Source organism: Xenopus laevis, chromosome 4L (genome assembly GCF_017654675.1).
Source record: "Xenopus laevis strain J_2021 chromosome 4L, Xenopus_laevis_v10.1, whole genome shotgun sequence".
Classification (NCBI taxonomy): Eukaryota; Metazoa; Chordata; class Amphibia; order Anura; family Pipidae; genus Xenopus; species Xenopus laevis.
Window position 1 is genome coordinate 113,044,757 of NC_054377.1, and position 25,775 is coordinate 113,070,531.

At 40.1% G+C, this 25,775-nt stretch overlaps 2 protein-coding genes across 6 annotated transcripts in view; one reads left to right on the top strand and one right to left on the bottom strand.

The window, feature by feature from the left end:
* Nucleotides 1–587: 587 nt before the first annotated feature.
* Nucleotides 588–17,153, top strand: xpnpep3.L (X-prolyl aminopeptidase 3, mitochondrial L homeolog; the record flags this gene model as incomplete). Its single annotated transcript, NM_001093476.1, is given in 10 exon segments — nucleotides 588–677; nucleotides 5,263–5,379; nucleotides 6,909–7,319; nucleotides 8,571–8,773; nucleotides 8,984–9,046; nucleotides 9,632–9,745; nucleotides 9,998–10,083; nucleotides 13,326–13,509; nucleotides 14,531–14,651; nucleotides 16,868–17,153. Coding segments are annotated over 10 exon segments (1,509 nt in total). The 3' UTR covers nucleotides 17,035–17,153.
* Nucleotides 17,154–21,838: 4,685 nt separating this feature from the next.
* Nucleotides 21,839–25,775, bottom strand: part of ep300.L (E1A binding protein p300 L homeolog) — a 49,895-nt gene continuing 45,958 nt past the window's right edge. For all 5 annotated transcript variants that reach the window (XM_018258767.2, XM_018258765.2, XM_018258766.2 and 2 more), the window contains exon 31: nucleotides 21,839–25,628. In XM_018258767.2, coding sequence (XP_018114256.1) covers nucleotides 23,325–25,628 — 2,304 coding nt within the window. In that variant the 3' untranslated portion in view covers nucleotides 21,839–23,324. The remainder of the gene's footprint in view (nucleotides 25,629–25,775) is intronic.

Consider the following 25,775-nt stretch of genomic DNA (forward strand, 5'->3'; position numbering starts at 1 on the left):
AGCTGCGACAGGAAGTCGGACATCTTGCTACACCCCCTCTCACGGGACGGCATCCACATTGCTACACCCATTAATAATAATTGCACTGGAAATGAATATATCTATTGAAACCAAGTTCATTTGAGTCGTTATGGTGTTAATGAATTTTTGATTTAATACCAGTCATTCTCTGTGTAGTTTACGAAGAGAGTCAAGTGTAAATCAGTTTTATGCACCGCCCCCAAGCGGCTGCAATACAATCGCCCTGCGTCCCTTATTGACCCTTGCACTCGCGAGCTGCCTGTGAGAGCGCCAGCGTTATAAACACTCTATTCGTTATATTATATTCTTACTACAGTCATAAACAGAGCTGAGCTACAAACAATAACAAAACACCGCTGCCAGGCAAGTGGTGATAATTTACTCTGCGCTCAGGCGACGCGTCGGTCGAATCCCGGCGGTGACGCCATCAACATGTGCCAGAAAAGGGTAGGACCCCACGCTGCTTGGGAAGTCTGTGCCTTTGCTGCTTGTTTTTCATGAAGTTTTACGGACTCTTTGTCTACCGACCTGCCACTCGTGTTATACAGTGTGTGTCACCGGGTAGAACAGTGTAAAACACAGATAAAGCCATAAATCCGATTTCCTTACAGTGATGTGGTGCCCTTCTCCCAAATTCCTCCTTGGCTGTACTACAGGTCAGACTCCCTTTAACCACTTGCAACTAACACTATTATTTGCTGCCAGTCTAACTCTGTCTTTAATCTGTGCAAAGTGTCAGGTCATTTATTGTCCTGTAACATTTACCAGTCAATAATCACTGTCAATGTTCCCATATGGGGATTTAAGCAAAATAAAATGTAAAAAAAAATTGCCAATATCAGAAACCTTTGAAATGAAGATCAGAGAGAGATGTATTTCAGATAGACAGTTGCCTAAATGATTCCATTGCAGTGGTACACTACAGTACTTGTATACATCCCAGGGCCTGTAGCAAAATGTATGATTTCTACCCATACCTGTGTCATCCACTGTCACTAGAACAAAGGTTGATTTCAAATGATGCAGGAAGAGAACTAGGAGTATGAAGATTTTCATTATCTAGTATAGGTAAATATAAAACAACTGGACTTGCTAAGTAATCAATGAAGAAGTTTCACTACTCATCCGAGCAGCTTCCTCAGTTCAACTGACCGGTGTGGGAAGTTCTCTTCCACTAATCCAATCACAATGGCACAGTGTAACTCTTCAAAGAGGTCACATCTGAAATTTACAGAGGTGTTGATTCTGTGTAGTTACTGTGATAGGATTATCCAAGAGAACTGTTAAACAGCTGGATTTCAGCATAGAAAATGGCATTTATTCATACTTTTTGGTAACTGTGATGGGTATATTAGGGGTTTCTGTGTTATGTGGGCCTCTATTGTTTTGGAAGCTGGAGTTACCCTTTAATCTGTCTCTACTACATGTTCTTTAGGCAGGTGACTTGCCATTGATATTACAGTCACAGGCAGACAGGGGGCGTCTTGACCACTACTGTTGTAGCTTTGTTCACTGATACAGTTTTCAGCAACATGTATTGCCTTTTGAAATTGTACTATTAGGTCCATTCAGATACAAAGTATTTACTAGAATGCTACACAGGGGACTGGGGCAATCAATGATAGCGGGCCTAGGGGAGCCAGCTATGTAAACCCGGCCTATGATGTGGATCTATGTACTAAATAAAACACTTATTTTGATGAAAATATTGGTGTGCGGATCCTTGCAAACAAACCTCTATATGAATTTTTGGACCTTGGACCCTGCACCCACAAAGATTAAACAAAGTCCGGTCGTCAGAGTGCGGTCGTTTGACATATATATATATAGGTTCCAATGGTTCCAGCACACTGACGCTGAGGTATAATATACCCAGGTGCTATTCCATGCCAAATATTCAGTAATCCACAGAATCAGGAATGCACACTGGGAATTTAAAATATCTTCATCTTTATTTATTCATCTTTAAAAAGAAAACAGGTCAACGTTTCGGTCCCCTGCTTGGACCTTTATCAAGACCCAGATTCTTGTTTAAAATCACTTTAAAAAGTTAAAAGCAAAAAAAATTAACCAATCAGTGAGCCTCATTTTGGTGCATGACATCACAAAAACTCTATCCTACAATAGGTTAATTACATCCATATGTATTTTTTTTAAAAGATCTATGCAACAAAAGTATCTAGAAAACACATACTATATCGTTTTATTACAATGTTGTTGAAATGTTGCAACCACAGAAATTATCTCTGGCTAAGGAAACAGGAGAGGGAGCAATATTCATTCAATCCATATGGTGAAAGAGTATTTAATTTTTTGATCCAGAAAACCTCCCTCTGTAGCAATACCTTTGATCTGTCTCCTCCCCTACTTAAGGGGGGGACATGATCAATCGCAATGTATTTAAATGTAGGGAGTCTGTGGCCCATTTCAAAATAGTGTTTCGCTACAGGCTTGTTTGTCTTACCATCTCTAAACACCACACTTATTGCAGACCTGTGTCCATCCATTCTCAACCTGAGCGTTAGATCAGTTTTCCCTACATATGACAAACCGCAGGGAGAGGTGATCAAATAAATTACATGAGTTGTTAAACAAGTGATATGATGTCTTATAGCAAATCGTTCACCTGTATGTGGGTGTGTGAAACTACTGCCCGGATTCATAAATCGACATGATGTGCAGGTAGGGCACCTAAAACATCCATGTTTTCTGTCTGGGAGCCAACTATTATTCGCTCCTTGGTAGCAATTCAATGGGTCAGTTTTAACTAACAAATCCTTTAAGTTAGTTCCTCTCTTATATCCAACCATCGGTGGATTTGGAATTTTTGCAGATAAGCAATGATCAGATTTGATAATATTCCAATTCTTTTTAATGCTTTTACAAATCTCTCTAGAGGCTCCATTGTATGTGGTACTAAATATTAAATTTGGAGGCTCCCTATTAGTTGTAACTGGATTACTCGTCCTATCCTTAGCAGTTTTTAGAGCTCGCTTGAGTACCTTAATAGGATATCCTTTCTGTCTAAAGCGCTCCCATATATCATTGATCTGACTAGATCTACGTCCCTCCTCGGTATTATTTCTCAATACCCTACAAAATTGTGAAATTGGTAGGGAACACTTAGTGGCCCAGGGATGGTCACTGTTGTAGTGAAGTAAGACATTTTTGTCCGTTTTCTTACGGTATAGAGTATACCCTAACCTTGTCCCCTTGCGAAAAATCTGCACATCCAGAAAATTAACATACTCCTCATGTATAGTAAAAGTAAATTTGACTGGGGATGGTAGACCATTCAAACACTCTACCATATCATTAAATTCAGCAAGGGACCCCCGCCATATTATCATCATATCATCGATAAAGCGCTTAAAGAACAATAATTTCTCACCATAATCATGAATAATGTTAGTAGTCTCAAACTGATGCATGTATAAATTTGCATATGCTGGTGCCATGGCCGCTCCCATTGCTGTCCCTGCAACCTGTAAAAAATAATCCTGTTCGAATCGAAAATAATTAAGATGTAAGGTTAATTGTAATAGTTCCAGGACAAAAGCTATGGGAGGGCCATTTTAAGCTTCAAATTCATGCAAAGAGCGTCTCACACAATCAATACCCTCAGTGTGTGGAATTATGGTATACAAACTAACCACATCCATACTCGCTAAAAAAATAGGGCAATCCTCTGGTAATGTTATATTGTCCAGACATTTAAGAAGATGTGGGGTGTCCCTTAAATAGGTGAAAGTGCTTTGAACTACAGGTTGAAGGATGCTATCAATGTACTTTCCCAGCGGATATAGCAAAGACTCACGACCCGACACTATAGGGCGCCCGGGTGGAGCTGATAAGCTCTTATGTACTTTAGGGAGGGTATACAAGATTGGGCATTTAGGGTGGTCCATTGTTAAATAATCTTTAATCTGCGTTGTAATCACACCCTCATTGAAGGCATCCTATCAACCTCTTTTTTAAAGTTAATTATAGGATTACCTGACAAGCGTTTATAAACAGACACATCAGTTAATTGAGTAATAATTTCAGTACGATAAGCAGGGGACCGAAACGTTGACCTGTTTTCTTTTTAAAGATGAAGATATTTTAAATTCCCAGTGTGCATTCCTGATTCTGTGGATTACTATATATATATATATATATATATATATATATATTCATTACGAAGATTCTATGGTTTTAGAGTTAGTTGAAAATGTAATTGTAGGAATACGTCCGTTTACATTCTCTGCACTCCTGGTTCTGACTCCCGAGACAATTTTGCATGCTGAAAGAACCCAGGGCCAGAGCAGGTTTCTGCTGATAGGTGCACTGACCCAGAGTGTCAGCTAAGCAAATACAACCACTTGGGGTGCCTAACTTTTGGCACCCCAAGCATAAATTACTTTCCTGGTTGACTGTTAGTCCCCAGTGTGTAATGTAGCCACGCTACAATGTTGAGTAGATGTATTGAATCATATAACAGGTAATGGCTTTGGGCTTCTGGTTGCAGAGACATATGCACCAAGGTATTTGCTTGTACTATCTGAGGGAAATCAAATGCAAGCTGGCCAAGGGTTTTTTTCCCATCATTGATGTTTCTGCATATGAAATACATATTATATTAAAGGACATGTAAACCCCCTCCACAGAAATTTTATCACTGAACATCCTCTTTAAAATCTTTAGATAAATGCCACTCCCTTTGTTAAAAGGTTAACAGTAAGGCTGCAGCTTCCCCTTAATCACTTAGAAACCCTTCTACTCCTCTAACCCCCTCAGCCTTTCTCCCATAGGAATTTGGGAGAATGTTCTTCTCAGCTCATTAAACACACCCTCCAGTCTAACAGCGAATGAAGATATAGCATTACTGGTTCCCATAAAAACTCTGCTTTAGCTGTCTGATCATATTTTTTTCTTTTAACCACCTCTCCTAAACTCAGAGTAATCATTACAGTGCTTAACCCCAGCAGAACTATTACCAATTTATGTTGTGCTTGTGGAAAGCTGCATTCTGCATTGCATGAACTTTACAGCATACATGTTTCATTATTATTGATGATGTGTCAGAAGGAAAATGGCTGCCTGGTGAAAGCTGCTATTTGTTTTAGGAAAATGTGATGGAGCTGGCCGGTGTTTATGCAGTACAAATGATGTGGCTTGGGTGGGGAAGATATGCCAAACTTATATACATGATAGGAAAATGTAGGCTTTAACATTGACTCCTTCCTTTGCTTTTTTTAGATTGTCTTTCCTGTGTTAGACGAAGGTTCTCTGTAAAACCCAAACAACTTTTAAACTACCCAAAAAGATATCTGGGTCAACCAAGCCCTTTTACTCATCCTCAATGCTTGAAACCAGGTAAGTGGCACAGTCTAACATTACTTGACATGGACCAGGGTTACAAAAAACACTTCACCTAGTTATATATTGAATTTATTTTAAGTGAAACCTTTACTTAGGGAACTAAAACTGACATAGGTTATTCTGCAAACACAGTCATAGTTGTATGCATATCTTTGTTTATTATTGAGTGGAAGCTGTCATTCTGTTCCTCAAACTAGTTAGATACAGCTTGTACAGGTTGTATTCCCTTGAGCAATGTCACAGTCAGTGACCGAAACAACAGGTTTGTAAATCAAATTTTAAAAAACTTGTTTTTGTTTGCACAAGACCCGCTAAGTGTTGTACTTCGTGGAACTGTTACATTATCTGTTATCAGAACCCAGGCAAACAATATATTGTTATGTGTTTGTATTTAAATATCTGAGCTGTCAATCTCATATTGCCTGCCCCACCTCTCTTCCTCAGGCATAGAGGTGGGGCAGTCAATTACTTTCACTTTCCATTCAGAACTTCCTAGATGTCATGGCACTCATCACATTTCGACACCCCCCTCACGCTCTGTACTTTTGTAGGGCATTGTGCATGGGCATTAGGTCCTCCATTCTGGTGCATATACAAGTCTCCACAAAATGGCACCTGCCTGTTTGCTGTGATTCCAAGACTGAAAACAATATTTTAAAAAAAAAATAATATATATATATATATAAATCGGCACTCACCATTCATATAGTTAGGAGCCGGGTGCTAACCAAATTCATAAATATCAGTCCAGTGAAAGCACTCACGGCATTGACTCCTCAAATATATATCAAAGGGCATTTATTAGTGTATGGTGCATCATGCACTAATAGAAGCCCTTTGATATATATTTGAGGAGTCAATGCCGTGAGTGCTTTCGCTGGACTGATATTTATGAATTTGGTTAGCACCCGGCTCACCAAATTGGTCACTAACACAAATGGACACTTAATTAACTGATTGATTTGGATACTGAGGACTCATTGGTTGGTTTAAACAAGCGCATGTATTTAAAGTTTGTTGAGATGGCATTATTATTTCCTTGCAAAAGGTCCTAATGAGGACTAAAACGTTGGACTCAAATATGATGTTTCAAAATAAATTGGTGAAGATTTTTCTGGGTGTGCAGGTAAGTGTAAGTGTAGGTAAAGTTTATATTGCTCAAATAACATGAATTAAAATTATTTCTTAGGGTGACAGGTCCCCTTTAGTGGTTATTTCTGTCACATGACTCACTGAAACTTGTGTATTATAATAAATAAAGTACCCCCTGTTGCAAAATATGAGGATATTAGAAGTGTTTTTATATGATTATTGAACTCCTCCTTATAATATCCTTATATTTTACAAGAGGGGGTACTTTATTCACTATGTATTTTTTGCTTTTAGGGATCGTCCCAGTTATGAGGCTTTCTTCCTCCAGTAGTCAAAGTATTCCTAGTCTTGGGCAAAATTTGCAGCTGTAATTACAAGACAAATCAGCATCAACGCCTACATATTGTGTGTGTGTATTTTTTTCCCCCCAGGAGAGGTGACACCAGGTTTGTCACAGACAGAATATGCTCTCCGTCGTTACAAGCTGATGTCCCTTATCCAGAAGGAATCTGAAGTCCTGGGTTGTGGTACAGACCATGCTGTCATCATCTTGTCCAACCCTACTCTGTATATGACCAGTGACATCCCCTTCCCTTTTCACCAGAATAATGATTTCCTCTATTTGTGTGGGTTTTTGGAGCCTGATAGCATCCTATTACTGCAGAGCCAATCCAGACAATCATCACTTTCTCACACTGCCAAGCTATATGTGCCACGCAGAGATCCTGGACGAGAATTGTGGGACGGGCCTCGTTCTGGCACAGATGGAGCTGTTTCTCTTACTGGGGTGGATGAGGCTTTCACCACAGAGGAGTTTAAACATGTCCTGCCCAGGTTGTATGGTATGAAACACACTCAAGTAAATATGTTTTCTGCATTAATTCTGCGGCAAAACCAACAGCTTTATCTTTCAAGTTTCATTCTGCTCTTGGAAAACACAGAAACACAGAGCTGGGGCTAAAGCAGAAATATATAATAAATAGAAATTATTTTTTATAATACAAGTATAAGTGATTGTGTTGTTTTTTGTCAATATAGGGTGTTTATTTCAAATGCTTCCTGAACACTGAACAGCCTGGCAAGTTTATAGGAACCAAGAAAAGCAAGAGTATTTACAACTTTTAAAACATTGACATTTAAAAAAAAAATAGCATGTATGATTTCAAAAACATTTTAAGGCCTGTCAAGGCTCAGTATGCAACTACTACAGAGCCTTGGGACCTAAGAACGTGCCATATTGTTTTGGACAAAGCCCTATGGCCTCTAGTTACAACTCTCAGGTCTGAAGGTAAAAGTTGAATGAGAACTAAAACTCAACAAAGTAGACTAGAAATCACCAGAACTCCCCAACAGTCAAGATTGGTGTCTCTGATGATGCCCCAGTAGCTCTCCATATTATTTTTTGTCAATTCACTGCACTTGCTCTAGGTTGTTGTGACCTGAGCTTAAGGAACAGCAAACAAAATAAAGTAAATGTACAATATAAAACTCACAATACAAGGTTGATTCATAATTAATTTAGATTGATATTAAATGTCACCTTAAAAATCATTGTATTATGTTTCAGAATTGATTAATAATGAGCTCTGTAGCATCAGTATTTATGACAGATACAGTATAACCTCACTTTCTGCTAATGTTTTGATGGCATCCAACGACCATTAAGCTTAGCTTCCTCAATAGCATCCCAGAGTACACTGAGCATGTGCAGTGCCACTGGCTCTCAAATAATGGTCGAACAAGATCAAAATTTATTACTTATAAATTTTATTACTTGAAAATTTTATTACTAAATTATAATTTTTCCTACTCTGACGAATTGAAATGACCCGAAAACTCAAATAGAATCGAATTGAAAAACTTGAATCAAATTTGGATAACTCCCTAGTCAGATTTGACAGTTTTGACCATTAAAAAAATTTGAATTTTCAATTCGACCCTTAATAAATCTGCCCCTTAGACTTTAGTTCTCTTTTAATGCTGCAAACATACAGGTATCCGTTAATAGTATCCAGTACTTAGTGAGTTATTAGGATCTAGAGCTTATACTATGTCATTAATGTAACTGTTTCTTATTTCTGAATCTTGCTTAGATGAGGGAGTAACAGTGTGGTATGACTGCACAACACCAGTCCACCCTGCCCTTCACACCAGTTCCCTGCAGCCACTGGTTGAATTCCGATCACGGAGCAAGAACAGAATCAGGTCTTTACGGCATCTAGTCCAGCAACTGCGGCTAGTTAAGTCACCGGCTGAAGTCGAGCTAATGAAGAAAGCAGGTTATATATCATCTCAGGTATGATGCTTTTATAAGTTAGTGTGTTTTGGGGTGTAATTGCAAAATTATAATAAAATGTGGACTGGTCAAACTGTCACCATTTTTTATTTTCTGTGGCCCATATTTATTATGACATGTCAGGCAGCAAATTTCTTGTGAAAAAAGACACCCAGCTGCAGTACTCTTATCAGATGCATTACAAGATATTTGTTCTTTTTCCCTTTCAAGGCCTTCATAGAAACCATGAGCTGTCGAAAGGCTCCTGTGGAAGAAGCTTTCCTATATGCCAAGGTGTGAGGTGACTAATATTGGTAAAATGGGGCAAGCTATTAACATTCATGTTTTATTATATTGGAAGAGTCCTCTGCACTCAACCCATTATAAATATATTTAAGACAGCGACATTTTGTGCATACTGCTACTGAAGCAATAGAATTCTTAATGAATCAGATAAAATTGAGCATAGGACTGGCCAGATATGGGATGACTTTGACGTAGTTGGCCAGCTTAAATATATTGCAATATATGGACAAACAATCCCTGTTTTGTTTAAAGGGTAAGGCATTTTTTAGTAGCAGTATGCACAAAATGTCACTGTCTTAAATATATTGATAATGGGTTGAGTGCAGAGGACTCTTGTATTTGACTATATGTATTTTGTGGTCACAGCCTCATTGCACCCCCGCCTAATGGTTTTAAAAAATAGTGGTGAGCACAACTTTCCCTTGTTTGTTATTATATTGGAGGCAGTCTTATCTGTCTAAGGGTAAAGGTATAGTGTATGTTAGCATACATTTGTATGGTCACCAACATAATAAATTTGCTGAACATGAATTTGGTGTGGATCTGTAACTAATGTTTTTGCACTCCATACAGTTTGACTTTGAATGCCGAGCTCGAGGTGCAGATATTCTCGCTTATCCTCCGGTGGTGGCTGGTGGGAACAGAGCAAATACTCTGCACTATGTTAAGAACAACCAAATAATAAAGGTTAGTTTGGATAAAACTTGTCCTTAAGTCCTAAGAGCTGAGAGAAAGTCAGATATTTTGCAATGTAATCTTCAATTTGCCAACTGCTGTTTAGTGGCAAAAAACATATGGGGTGATAATGTAACACAGATTCTCTCTCATCCATATCTTGGATGTTAGATGCATACATAGTATTGCCTTATTCATAAGTCAACATGCAGGTTTGTACATAAAAGTTCTAAAAATGGACAAGTCTTTTTCTTGTGCTTTCAGTCTGGAGAGATGGTTCTGCTCGACGGTGGCTGTGAAGCATCCTGCTATGTCAGTGATATCACACGTACATGGCCAGTGAATGGCCGGTGAGTATGACAGAAATAATAATTGATTTGCATTATGTCAGGAATGTGCTTTGCATATATTGGGTGCTTCTGTGTCTTGATCCACCAGGTAATAGTAATGATTCTGTCAAAGAGCTGCATGCATTATGCAAAAAATAATCCTAGAGGAGTATACAGGTATAAAGAGGGCACTCTATGTCACACAATAAAGTTTCTAAAAAAGCAAATTCTTTGAGTTTGTTGACCAATATAACCAGCAAAGTGAGCTAATAATATATATATCCATCTACTTGGTGTGAAGTAGTTGGCTATGAGCATATAGACAAAGCGCAGGTTAGCTGCTACCAAACACAATAAAGACAATAATAACAAGGATGAATTATATTTATACAGAGATATGATTACTGAGATCAATTTTAACGCCAAACTTCTTTATTCTGTAGGAAGAATTAATTTTACAACACAGCCGACATCAGACAATGTTAAAGGAATTGTTCAGAATAATAATTAAAACTGGGTAAATAGACTAGATAAATAGTAAATAGACTAGATAGGCTGTGCTAAAAATATTTCCAATATAGTTAGTTAGCCAAAAATGTAATGTATAAAGGCTGGAGTGACTGGATGTCTAACATAACAGAACAGAAAACTACTTCCTGCTTTGCAGCTCTCTTGGTTTTCACTGATTGGTTACCAGGCAGTAACCAATCATTGACTTGAGGGAGGGGCACATGGATCATAACTGTTGCTTTTGAATCTGACCTACATGCTAAGGATCAATTGCAAACTCACTGAACAGTTATGTCCCATGTGGCCCCCCTTCAAGTCGCTGACTAACTCCTTGTTAGAGAGCTGAAAATCAGAGTTGGATTCTTTTCTGTTCTGTAAGACATTCAGTCACTCCAGCCTTTATAAATTACATTTTTGCCTAACTAACTATATTAGAAACATTTTTTTATTTTGCACAGCCTATCTGTTTATCCATTTATTTTTACACTGAACTGTTCCTTTAAATGCTTAACCCAAAGGGCATCTCCCCAGACTTAACTTGACCTTTAACATTGCCTTGTGCTGCTACATTTTCTCATCACTGCATTAGCAGTCCATTCTCTGCAGTTCCAAATATTTTGGTAAATTTCTCAAGACAATTCATTTATGGGATTGTTTGCTTTATCTTGTTCATGCTGAAGCAAAAATATACGCGTATACCTTTTGATTCTAGAAAGTGTGTTTGTTTCTTGTGTTAGAATTATTGCCCTCAGTACTGACCACTGAACCTATAGCTATTGTAAGCCATAATAAGCCGAGCCTCTTTATCGACTGTATCTGTTTCATGCATGCATTGTGAAAATTATAAAATCACTTGACATCCTATGATATTCTTCAGATAGTGACACACCGTTACACATAAAATTGTGTAACCATGTATATATTTCATTATACAAACAAATGGATAGCTGTAGGCAACTTATCAAGCATTGCTCTTTTTAAAAGCGGATATGTACCTCTGGTAAGGCTAAGGTCACAAGTCTTATTTGTGACCTACTACTTCTTTACTGTCATCAACTGACCTATCCAGAGTTTGGAGACTCCTAGGGACTTCACAATGCAGCCCATGTTAAACAATGTGGTATAATGCCAGGTAAATACAGTGGTGTGAAAAACTATTTGCCCCCTTCCTGATTTCTTATTCTTTTGCATGTTTGTCACACTTAAATGTTTCTGCTCATCAAAAACCGTTAACTATTAGTCAAAGATAACATAATTGAACACAAAATGCAGTTTTTAAATGAAGGTTTACGTTATTAAGGGAGAAAAAAAACTCCAAATCTACATGGGCCTGTGTGAAAAAGTGATTGCCCCCCTTGTTAAAAAATAACTTAACTGTGGTTTATCACACCTGAGTTCAATTTCAAAGGTTATAAAGCCATTTCTAAAGCTTTGGGACTCCAGCGAACCACAGTGAGAGCCATTATCCACAAATGGCAAAAACATGGAACAGTGGTGAACCTTCCCAGGAGTGGCCGGCCGACCAAAATTACCCCAAGAGCGCAGAGACAACTCATCCGAGAGGCCACAAAAGACCCCAGGACAACATCTAAAGAACTGCAGGCCTCACTTGCCTCAATTAAGGTCAGTGTTCACGACTCCACCATAAGAAAGAGACTGGGCAAAAACGGCCTGCATGGCAGATTTCCAAGGCGCAAACCACTTTTAAGCAAAAAGAACATTAAGGCTCGTCTCAATTTTGCTAAAAAACATCTCAATGATTGCCAAGACTTTTGGGAAAATACCTTGTGGACCGACGAGACAAAAGTTGAACTTTTTGGAAGGTGCGCGTCCCGTTACATCTGGCGTAAAAGTAACACAGCATTTCAGAAAAAGAACATCATACCAACAGTAAAATATGGTGGTGGTAGTGTGATGGTCTGGGGTTGTTTTGCTGCTTCAGGACCTGGAAGACTTGCTGTGATAGATGGAACCATGAATTCTACTGTCTACCAAAAAATCCTGAAGGAGAATGTCCGGCCATCTGTTCGTCAACTCAAGCTGAAGCGATCTTGGGTGCTGCAGCAGGACAATGACCCAAAACACACCAGCAAATCCACCTCTGAATGGCTGAAGAAAAACAAAATGAAGACTTTGGAGTGGCCTAGTCAAAGTCCTGACCTGAATCCTATTGAGATGTTGTGGCATGACCTTAAGGCGGTTCATGCTAGAAAACCCTCAAATAAAGCTGAATTACAACAATTCTGCAAAGATGAGTGGGCCAAAATTCCTCCAGAGCGCTGTAAAAGACTTGTTGCAAGTTATCGCAAACGTTTGATTGCAGTTATTGCTGCTAAGGGTGGCCCAACCAGTTATTAGGTTCAGGGGGCAATTACTTTTTCACACAGGTTTGGATTTCTTTTCTCCCTAAATAATAAAAACCCTCATTTAAAAACTGCATTTTGTGTTTACTTGTGTTATCTTTGACTAATAGTTAAATGTGTTTGATGATCAGAAACATTTAAGTGTGACAAACATGCAAAAGAATAAGAAATCAGGAAGGGGGCAAATAGTTTTTCACACCACTGTATATGAGGGATTTACCTTTGTTTATTCCATGAAGGACTGTGGACTTTAATAAGCAATTGAATGAAGAAAAAGCTACAGAAAAATGAAGATGGGCATATTAATAGGAAAAGTGTGTACATACTGTAAGGATAAACCATTATTTATTAACAAAATCATGATTGTTCCCTCTGTCATTGGAACTCCAGGTTCACTGCTCCACAGGAGGCTCTGTATCAAGCTGTACTGGATGTACAGAAGTCTTGCCTGAGGCTTTGCTATCCTGGCACAAGTTTGGAAAACATCTACAGCCATATGCTAGCTATGATAGCAAGAAAACTTAAAGACTTGAAGATCGTGCCAAGAGGATGCAGTGATAGTCAGCTCTTCAAGGTAACTTTTGTAACACAGAGATACAAATATGGCGGGGGATGTACCCCTGGACACACCCCCAGTCTGATTTCTTATTAAAGCAAACTACAACAAATGTTGTAGACTAAGCAGCAGGTTACATGTGTAACAGACTTTGTAGTCTATGTACATTGTAGTATATGTAGCTTTTGGTGCCTCGGTGGCTTGTATTAGGTGGGTCAAACTTCAACTATAATCCAAGAAAGGATGAATAATTATAGCTTAGCTGGTAAAGAAGAACAGCTGTTCACTGAACATTGGCTTACTAAAGATTATACATTAGCACAATATCACCGCACAATCATCAGTCATGTGCCTCCACCATTATGACCAGAGCTGTGACAAGACACTACCTCCATACCTCTTCATTTATAGACTTGCAAAAGTAATGATGGCAATATTATTTCATTGTAAACTATAAATTAATCTACAGTAATTGTATTATTTATTGTGGGTAGGATAGGGCTAGAAGTCAGCAACTGGGTGCGGTGTGTTCACTCCACAGGTCATACAGTCTCTAGATTTTGGACAGCACTCCAAACTGATAACTTCATATAATAATGCCTTTATTCATTTAATTGGCACAGACCAGGTTTTTTTTCCCCCCCATTTTTATTATGAGAGTAGCTTCTTAAATATCAAGAAGTCCACAGCAGGGCCTGGTGTATTCTCCTTTTGAATATATAACCAACTGAACTGGAAAAAGTGTTGGAAGGTGAACAACCCATTTAAGGACAGTCATTGAGCATATATTGCTTTTATTGTCTTATCTTGGTATGTAACAGAAACACACTGGCAACCAATATACTTTCTATTAGAAAGTCAATAATGTTTTATTAGTTTGTTCTCAGTCTTAAAGGAACAGCAACACCAAGCTGCTTTAAATGTTTGTATTTTCTTTTTCTGCACCCAAGTATTATAACATAGCTGTCTGTCTCTCTATTTCTGTGCAGTGCAAATGCGCCAATTTATTGGCTTTTTTATAATTTTTTATTTTCAACAGGCTGCCCGCACATATTGCCCACATCATGTTGGCCACTATCTTGGCATGGATGTGCATGATACACCGGGCGTGTCTCGTTCAGTGCCTCTGCAGCCTGGCATGGTGATCACTGTGGAACCAGGTAATTGCTACTGCCTATATCTTTACATGATCAGATGATTTAGAAGCATGAGTCAGACTTGTGACTAGTGGTCTTAGGCTGAGACACACTGGGTGATTTGGGGAGATTTAGTCGCCTGGCGACTAATTGCCGCGACTTTTCTCCCCGAATGCCTCCCCTCGCTGTGCACCTGGATAAATAAATGAAAAGTCACCAGTGCTAATCACACATGGCGATTAGTTTTCCGAAGTCACCCGAAGTTGCCTCACGAGGAAACTTTGGGCGACATCGGAAAACTAATTGCCGCGTGTGATTAGCGCAGGCGGTTTTCCATTTTAGCCAGACGTAGAGCGAGGGAAGGCATTTGGGGAAGATTGGTCGCGGAAAGTCGCGGCGATTAGTCACCAGGCGACTAAATCTCCCCAAATCTCCCAGTGTGTCCCAGCCCTTAAAGGAACAGTAACATCAAACAATGAAAGTGTTTTTAAGTAATGAATAAATAAAGCATTGTTGCCCTGCACTGGTAAAACTGGGGTGTTTGCTTCAGAAAGATTAGTTTGTTTATTTAAACAAGCTGCTGTGTAGCCATGGGGGAAGCCATTCAAGTACAAGACAAATAGTAAAATAACAGATTAACTATGTAGAATCACATTGAATACTACAGGGCTTATCTGATATCTGCTGTGGATCTTGTGGTTTTTTTTTTGTTTTTTTTATAAATGGCTACACAGCAGCTTGTTTATATAAACTATTGTAGTCTTTTTGAAGCTAACACACCAATTTTACCAGTACAAGCCAACAGTGCATTATATTTCATTCTTTTAATACACATTCATTTGTTGGTATCACTGTTCCTTTAAGGCATTTGGGGTTTTTAGCCCTCCCTTGCCTTTTGTGGTCCAAATTTGACAATGTTACAGATATATGTATCATTCATCTTCCATCATTTTATCTTATTTCAATATGTTCTAATGTCAAATCTCACCCTACTTTACCTACTGGCCTGGTATATTACATATACCTAATAGAGAAAATGAAGATTACTATTTTATAATTATGGAATCATTATTAAATACCACAACTGTGGCCACTGCAGTGAAGGTTGATGTGTCATTACAACAATCGGTATAGAAAGCAAAGATGAATGGAAGGCTGAAGCTTTCTGTAATCAACTCTAATAACATTCTCATGCCGATTCATATAGCTCTGGCATCATCTTTGCCACTTTTGTGGTTTCTAGAGGAAGATGAAAAGCTTTACCTTCTACTAAAGAGGGAGTACCTATATTATTTGTGCATTCATCTTAAAGGAACAGTATCACTAAAAATAGAAGTGTTTTATAGGAATGACAATATAATGTACTGTTGTATAGTTTATATAAACAAGCTGCTGTGTAGCCATGGGGGCAGACATTCAAGCACAGTATACACAGTAGATAGCAGATCAGTTCTGAAGAATTCTGCTGTGCTATATCTGCTGTGTATCCTGTGCCTTTTTTCCTTTTCCAGCTTGGATGGCTGCCTCGATGGCTACACAACAGCTTGTTTATATGAATTATAGTTGAGTTTCTGAAGCAAACACACCAGTTGTACCAGTGCAGGGCAACACTACATTATATTTTAATTACTTTAAAACACTTTGATTTTTTGGTGTTACTGTCCCTTTTACCAGTATCTGTAACAGAACTTTCTCATCATTTTAACTTGCAGCAGGGCTCAGTATCAAGGACTGTTGAAGCCCACCTCCCTAGTGTCTCTCTCTTTACTTTAATTTCATTATGCGTACACTGCTTCTTACTAGTGTAATGTAACTAACATACTATACACCCATTCTGGCTAGCTGGCCTGGATTACACATCCACTCCAGAGACTGAACCAAACCCTTGCCCATAAATTAAGGATGGTGCCATAATATTGTAGCGCCTAGAACAATAATTATGTTGGGTGCAACAGGTTTATGTGCAAATAGTAAGGATCTGATGAGTACCCAGGCTAAAATGCTAAATAATAGTACACATGGCCAACTTAAGAGTGACATGTTAAGATCTGGTTGTTTAGGTTAGTCTGTAGGGGGGGGGCAAACTGGGAGTTTAAATCTTACATACCTTTTAATAAAGTTGCCTTAGTTAGCTTAACTCCCTTATATAAACTCTGTTTCCTATCAATGTTTTAATCTTTTTTCCCAACCCACGTGTAAATGTCAGTAAACTGTATGGTATAATAACTTGTCTTTTTAAGGGATATATATTCCTGAGGATGACACTGAAGCACCTGAGCAATACAGAGGCATTGGGATCCGTATTGAAGATGACGTGGTCATCACAGAACAAAGCCCGTTAATCCTCTCTGCCGACTGCCCTAAAGAGATCTATGAAATGCAGCAGCTGTTCAGTACGGGATCCTGATCCATGGATCCTTATGGATTTAGGCTGGGAAAGTAGAGCCCCGGGACATTTTCAGAAATAGGAGTACTGTGTACTGTGGTTTTACAAACTGTGCAAGATTCCTATTTTGCAAAAAAAAATAAAAAAAAAATAAAATGGATTTTAAATAAATAGATAAGGGAGTGAACGGGTGTAAACTACCCCAATGTTGAATAGTCATGCACTAAAGCAATACATGGCTTATGGGTAACACCATTTCCTCTTTGGAAACCTCGGTTAATATTTACAGAGAATGGTCAAGTGGCTGCTGTGGAACTTACCAGGTATTTAGTCAGAAGTGATGCTGAGAAGTCTCAGGCCTCCTGCACATTTGTGACTGTATATATAAAAATCACATGCAAAAGTCCAGAGGCACAGAAAATGGTCACAGGGTATATTCAAACTGTGATTGGCTAGTTTCCCCTTGCATTAGTGTTGCAGCTATGGTGTAGAGAGGGTTGCGTGTGTGATGCGCTGACACCTCTCTGGTAGAACGTTTGGGAGAGTTCCTGCTCATGTTTGTCCAGATACAAGCAGACAGTGCAAAGCCTTAGAGGTACCGGAGGTGAGGTCTGATTGCCATGTAAACTTATTATAGTCGTTTGTACAAGCTGAATTGTGTCTGCAAATAAACATGGCAAGGCTCACCTATTGTTGAAAAGATCCTCGTCCTATAGGGCTGCTGCTTATAGATCTAATTATTGTATGGAATGCACGCTCTTATTAGTAATGCTGCTGGAATCACTTTTTCATGCTCCAAACAGGGAGGACACACACCAATTCATAGGGGGGGTTGGTCCCTGAAAGCTTGTGTCACATTTCTGCTGAATAAATCTTTTAAAGGCATTCCCAGTATGTATTGTGTGTTTCCTTTCTGTTTGGAGCTTGAGTATGTCGTTGGCTTGGAAGCAGCTTGGGAGTTGAACAAGTAATTGGTGTGCCCAGGATCAATATGTTGAATCACTTTCTCTCACATACTATTACAGATGGGAATGGATCCCTTACATTGTAGGGAGTGAACAACCAATGTTGAATACATACAATAAACCCTTAAAATGTGAATGGTTATCCTGCTTTTACAAGTTGCCAATATAAAAACTGCAGATTATCCCTAAAATCCAGTTCATTGGGGCAAGAAGAAACCCTATGAATATTGAACAGTATCATTGTGAAAGTTTTCCATTGATTGAGAACTTTATGGAAGAGAAGAGGGGACGTTAGCACCCATTGTATCCCAGACATTGAGCTGATACTATGGAATATGTCATTAGAGTTTCAACACAGTGAAACTATGGAATTGTCTCTCTGAAGTGGAGAGGCTGCAGTGTTTTCCTGAGGATGAGCTTGAAGCTGGGCAAGTTCTACTGCAAAAAGATGAACAAGATATACGCGTGCCTATTATTCACCCTTATAGACTCGGTTAGTCAATGTTAAAATGATTGTCTTAAAAGCAGCATTGCAGTGCTCTGTCTTTCTCGCTCTCTCTAGAAATCAGGTGAATATACAAACGCAGAAAATCTGTAAAAGCTCAAAATCAGCTTTGCCTTCCTATGTCACTGGTTGTTAAATGGGTAAATAATAAAGCTCACGTATTACTTAGGGCACATTTAGTACAATTAAAGAGACAGGTGTTTTTTTTTAAAGAGACCACACGTATTTGCACAAGATAACCTCAGTACACACACTGTTAGACTTGTATTCGGTTTGTTAAAAATAAAAATGACAGACTTTTAAACATTGTGTAAATATCAATTGTAGCAAATTTCCATCAACTGACCAGGCTGTTGCAATAGGACGGGGGGGGTTATTAAGGACTCCTCTGACTTTCTGTAAATTTGTGTGTTTGAGACGCTTTACACAACTCATCTTATTGTGATGAGGATGGGCTTACATTTCTGCCCTTTCTTCCTAGTGTCAGGTAAGATGGAAACAGCAACAAACATTTATTCACGATGGGATTATCTTGTAACATGGGCAGTTTGTACCATCCAGCAACCAATCAGAAGTCACCTTGTACTGGGAATAAAATTGAGATCAAGCTTCTAATAAGAGAACACATTCTCTATGTTACAATGAAGGTTAAGTGGAAACACTTCCCTGTGTTAGTTAACTCTGAGCTGCTACAGGAGAAATAAGCAGGAGTCTATAGTCAACAGTTGGTCCGATGAAGGCAGCTAGCCTCATGTTAACTACCTCAATGAAGCGACACATCTAGGCCCGAACTGGGTTTTAAAATGGCCCTGGCATTTCAAGCACCCAAAGAGTTCCTCATCAGCCCACTACATAGTGACTTTCCATGGCAACTTTCAGCAGCCCCAGAAACCACTGATTGTCAGTCCAGGCCTGGACACATCCTGATAAAGGGAAAGTTCCTAGGGAAAAGCCACCCCAAAACAAACATGGGGTCACCACTCGTGTGTGTTGAGCATAAACACTGCAGGGTCATCACTCCTGATGCATGCTGTTTGACTGGCTACTCATAGAAGCCACATTAAATGCAGCATGACTGGAGATGTTGTAAAATGGGATAAATAAATAAAATGGCATCGCTTCTGCCAAAGAAAAGTGGTCAGAGAACTGTGGAGTCCTAAACAGCTCTGAATTAAGGAAACGCTCGTCTCCCATAGACCCCATTTTATCCAAAATGTTAAAAACGATTTCCTTTTTCTCTGTAATAATAAAACAGTACTTTGTCCTTGATCCAAACAAAAAAATAATTAAGCAAAACCAGCCTACTGGGTTGATTTAATGTTTACATGATTTTCTAGTAGACTTTTATGGTATGACGAGCCGAAGTATGGAAAGATCTGTAATCCAGAAACACACAACCCCCACCATCACCATTTTGGAAACAGAAAGAGGGACAAAAAGAGTTGGAGCGGGTTTTTATGTGTTATTGCAGTTATGCGAATGAAGATGAATTACCCTTTAAAGGAGAACTAAACCCTAAATATTAATATGGCTAAAATGCCATATGTTATATACTGCACCAGCCTAAAGTTTCAGCTTGTCAATAGCAGCAATGATCCAGGACTTCAAACTTGTCTCAGGGGGTCACCATCTTGGAAAGTGTCTGCGACACTCACATGCTCAGTGGCCTCTGAGCAGCTGTTGAGAAGCTAAGCTTAGGGGTCATCACAAATGATCCAGCAGAAAATGAGGGTTGTCTGTAATATAAGCGGATGCTACAGGGCTGATTATTAAATTCCGACGATAATTGCTCTGGCTCCTGTGTTTCCACGTAGTAATTATCTGTATTAATTACCAATCTGCCTTATATTGTGACATTTATATTCTATGTGTATTGTATATTTTGAGTGGGTCCCTAAGCTCAGTAAGTGACAGCAGCACAGAACATGTGCAGTGAATCAGCAGAAAAGAAGATGGGGAGCTACTGGGGAATCTTTGGAACCCAGATCTTTACTACTAAAGGGCTGTGGTTGCCTTGGGCTGGTACAGAAGCTCAAATCCTAATGTAAAACACTTCTAACCTACTTCTTTAGTTATGCTTTAGTTCTCCTTTATGCTGCAAGTCAGTTTCCCAATGAGACCTACTTATCTTAAACTGCTACAGTTGCTTTTTTTTTTGCTTATCTTAAAATGTTACAAAAGTATCAATAAGTGTACCTGCCATGTATTCTGGGCTCTCTGGCAAAAGCCAATTTAGTTAAACTTATTTAGTAGAAACTTTGTATCTTTTTTCTGGCCATTCAGTACTCTTTCTGGATTCGGAAAATACAAATGGGTGCGTAGGTCAAACCTTATAATACAACATAGCAAATGGACCGAACTCCTTGTTTATCGTGAAGAAATAGATGTGCTTTATTCACAACGCATTTCCAATGTGTCGGCCCATACTGGGGCCTTTTTCGTTGGAAATGCATTGTGAATAAAGCACATCTATTTCTTCACGATAAACAAGGAGTGCGGGTCCATTTGCTATGATATATAGATAGATAGATAGATAGATATCTCAAACGGTGTGTACTAATGTCAAAAAGGGAGGGGGGGTATAGTTTCCATATAACATCAGGAGAATGAATATGTCTGTATTTAATACAATTTTCCAAATGTTTTACTTTGATTTTCCAATTTTGTAACAACCACACTACTAATTGAAATCCTTCTACTTCGAATATCGAAGTCGAAGGATTTAGTGCAAATTCTGCGATCATACGATCGAAGGATTATTCCTTCGATCGAACGATTAAATCCTTCGAATCGAACGATTCGAAGGATTTTAATCCAACAATCGAAGTAATATCCTTCGATCAAAAAAAAACTTAGGAAAGCCTATGGGGACCTTCCCCATAGGCTAACATTGACTTCGGTAGCTTTTAGCTGCCGAACTAGGGGGTCGAAGTTTTTTTTAAAGAGACAGTACTTCGACAATAGAATGGTCGAATAGTCGAACGATTTTTAGTTCAAATCCTTCGATTCGAAGGTCGAAGTAGCCCATTCGATGGTCGAAGTAGCCCAAAAAATACTTCGAAATTCGAAGTTTTTTTTACTTCGAATCCTTCACTCGAATTTAGTGAATCGGCCCCTAAATGTTACTATTACTGGCAAAACACAACAACCAACCTCCTTGAGCTCCAGACCCCATTTTTCTTTTAAATAAGAAACCCTGCTGCCAAAACGATTGGGCCATGAACTTCCAGCAACAGAAGGTGTCATTTAAATCCGGTAACATCAATAATTGATGATCATCATCATCATCTTCACATATTGGCTGGCAAAGATGAAAGGGCTGACATGATATAAAAGAGGCGCTGCAGCAGGCGGCTTCATCTGTCTCACACAGTTTATTTAACAATAAGTAATAAGAAATGAATTGTAACAATTTGTACAGTGATTTAAAGTTCATATTTAGGAGACCCCATGTTCATTGCATGATTTACACCGTTTACACCACACTGTTGAGGGGAGGAGATCGCGTCTGATCAGTTTCCTGCTTCCCGAGTTCCAGAAGAAACAGGTTTAGATAGAAAAGAGTCAATACCAGCATGGTGGGGAGTCGGTAAGAACAGGCCATTCTTTTGGCCAGTCCATGTTCTTACTTGGATGTTACAGTAACGTGGAAAAAAAATAATAATAAAGAATGCAAGTTTGCCCCCTATACACCCCCTCCAAAATTTACAATCCATTAAATATAGTACATCTGGCTGGTTCCGTGATATAGCAAAATAAACAAATCTCTCTCCGTAGCCCCTCTCCAATGTGTAGAAATAACACCATTAATGTTGCAAATACTTGGCTAAACAGAACATAATAATTTCATGGGGTTCTTTTGAAGGGTAAAAGAGGTTGAAAGGTAAAAGAATTTACATTATTTCTCGCCAGTTAACCAAAAGGTTTTTGGGCAAAGAAAGGGCAAGGTAGGGATAAAGAATGGGGTTATTTTATTTATATATAGATTTATATTTATATATATATATATATATATATATCATGTATATATATCTTCTGTTTTAAAGCAACATTAAACCATCCTCTGAAAAACCTCTGTATTTGGAGCACAACTGCCCCTTCTCACCAAAATAACCCATTCATGCCCAAAATTAGGGCAACGGACCTTAAAAGCCCTTTCCAGCTGTGATTCAAGCTGACAATTTAAAGGAAGCAAAAATATATATATATATACCTTATGGCTATGATCACAGGGAGGGGGGGGGCCCTGTGCTGAGTGTGGCTCGGGGAGAGTGAAAAGGTTCACAAGGGGATCAGACAGAAAATGGCAGGTGGATGGGAACATACATTTTTGCCTATACAGAAACCGTCCAACAGTAAATAAAAACAGTCAATACTATACATTTTCATTAATTTAAAAAAAAAAAAAATACAGAAAACATAAAAACATAGGAAGTCATGTTAAGTGTATTTTGGACATGAGGGAGTTAGGATCAAGGGAATGCACTGTGCATCTTAACAGAGGAAGAGATCAGAAGGCTGTTTTATGGGCCCAGCCACTGGAAATATACTCTTTATAATAATATCATCTGCCCTTCCCCACTCTTTGCAGATCCTTATAGTTCTGAGCACAGCAGCTCTAGAGAACTCAAAAAAAAACAAAAAAAAATAGATAACATTACTTGAAAAAACAAAAACTTGAAAAATAACCTTAAATCCCGCACGCCCTCCCACCCCCACAAAAAAACAGCCGTTCTTCAGTATAAAAAGTCAGTCTGAGCAGAAAATAAGTTTGTCAGAACGGCGTGTTCTTAAGAGTCACTGCCCATGGGTAGCAATAGATCCCTTATACCCCAATACCTCTAATGGATATCTAGTGCACTCTGTGAGAGGTTGGGATTAAGGTCCGAGTTGTCTGCACCCATACCAAGGTCTGACACCCCCCCTCCATGAAGACCTGCCATTTGTGAAAGCATAGAAGTAGGATCCGGGCTTCCATAGTGTCCTTGATCCATAGGGTTCCCTTGGCCAGGCCCCACCAATCCTGGGTGAGGAGAGCTGGTCTGAGGAGAAACATGATGTGGGGATGGCTGGGGCTGCATACGGGGAGACGGGCTAGAGTGTGGGGGCTGTGACTGGGGACGTGGAGAGGGCACAGGTTGGGGAGAACGCACTTGGTTGGTAAGTGATGGGGGGAGCTGCTGTCCCTGTAAATGAGGGGACTGGGCAGGGCCTTGCAACATGTGCTGTTGTGGGCTCATTGGGTTTTGTTGTGCTGGAGATCCCATCTGCTGGTGTAAGAGGCGCTGTGGAAAGCTCTGCAGGCCACTCGATGCATCACCCGGCATTCCCTGTGACATCTGGCTCATTTGTCCCATATTTCCTTGCTGCATCTGGATGTGGTGCTGGAACCGCTGTTGTTGTTGCTGCTGCTGTTGTTGGTGTTGTGTGTAGCCAGACATGACTTGGTGCTGCTGGAACTGGTTATGATTAACCATTCCAGGGCCAGCTCCTTGCTGCTGCTGCTGCTGTTGTTGTTGTTGCTGCTGCTGTTGTTGCTGTTGTTGTTGTTGTTGCTGCTGCTGCTGCTGCATTATTTGCTGCCTTCGTATGAGAATCTCACGAAACTGAGGGGAAATCCCACCATGGTTGATGTTTACTGGCTGACCCTGTGGATTTATTCCTGCCATACCCTGCTGGGGAATAGGGGGCTGTTGTGGAGGCTGCTGTTGTGGGGCTTGAGGTTGCTGAGGCATGCCAGGGCGAGGGCCAATTGCCTGCATAGGGTTCATGCCTTGCATGCCAGGATTAGAATGCACTACTTGCGGAAGGCCACCATGGGCAGGCATACCGGGAATGTTGCCAGCTGCCTGTGCATTCGGATTATTGGCATACTTGGCTGCTCTTTGCTTGATAAAGGCAGCCAGAAGCTGTGGGTTTGATTGCAAAATATTTAAAACCTGCTGCTGCTGCATGGGTGAGCTAGGAGAACGCAAAGCACGAAGAAGGTTCTGCACAGCAACTTGTGGCAGCGTGCCTTGTTTTGTTTGACTTGATCCAGGCACCTGTCCAATGCCAGGCTGGGGATTCATGTTCATAGGTTGTCCCTGTTGCTGTACTGACATTATGGGTGATCTCTGCATGCCAGGTTGCATTGATTGAGGCTGGGGTAGTCCACCATGTACCCATGGAGGTTGTGTTTGAGGCTGAGGTGGATGCTGCTGTTGCTGAGGTTGCTGCATTCCAGCAGGCCCTATGCCAGAATCCAAATGAACTGGACCCCTAGGGCCCTGTTGAGGGTTCATTCCTATGGGCGGCATTGGGTTCATAGGTTGCATCTGATGTGGGTTCATTATGGGCCGAGGGAAAATTTGAGCTTTTGCCATTTGCCTTTGTGTCTCTGCAGCCCGTTGGATCTGCATTGCCATCTCCACAGCAGCTGGTGGTGGACCCTGAACTTGCTGCTGCATTGGTCCAGTCTGGGGAGGCGTTGGAGGAGTCATTTGCCCAGCTGCTTTGCCCTGTGATATTCCCCTGGGGGGTTCAGCACGCGCCATGCTGTAGGAAGGCATGTTAGGTGGCGGAGGCTGCTGCTGAACTGGAGGTTGGGGCGGTGGTTGAGGAGTCTGTGGAGTGGGGGGCTGTTGGCCTGTTGGTGTGGCAGGGCCAGCTGAATTTGGAGAAGGCAAACCCTGCTGAGGGCCAACCCCACCCGTTCTCTGCATGCTGGCCATGCGCCGTCGCAGCATCTGAGCCTGTTGCAACCTATGCTGCAGCTGCTGCTGTCGCAGCTTTTGCTTGATATTGAGACAGAAGGGCACAGGGCACTTGTTTTCTTGGCAGTGTTTAGCATGGTAGCAGCACAGGGCAATAAGCTGTTTGCAGATAGGACACCCTCCGTTGGTTTTCCTCTTGCAGCCTTTGGTGTGTTGTACAACTCTCTTCATCTTCTGACATGAGGGCAAAGAGCAGTTTGCATTGCGACATTGGCAGGCATGTACAAGAGACTGGATGCAGCGCTGGATGCTCAGCCGGCGGGAATCTCCGGGGCTTTGGGTTGCGGCTGCTTGTTGGTTGTTGCTCTCATCGTCCAAGCCAAGCCCAAGTTTCTCCATTTTGTGTTCATGGGTATTTGTGTTGTAGCAGGTGATGCACAAATCATAATCCTAGTAAAAGAAAATTAGGAAAATAAATCAAATCCAATGTCAAAAACAATATATGCCATACTTCTATGCTGGCTTGGTCCTCCATTTATTCTACTCTAAAATGGACAGTAGTCACTGTGCATTTAAAGAAAAAATCATACTGCATAC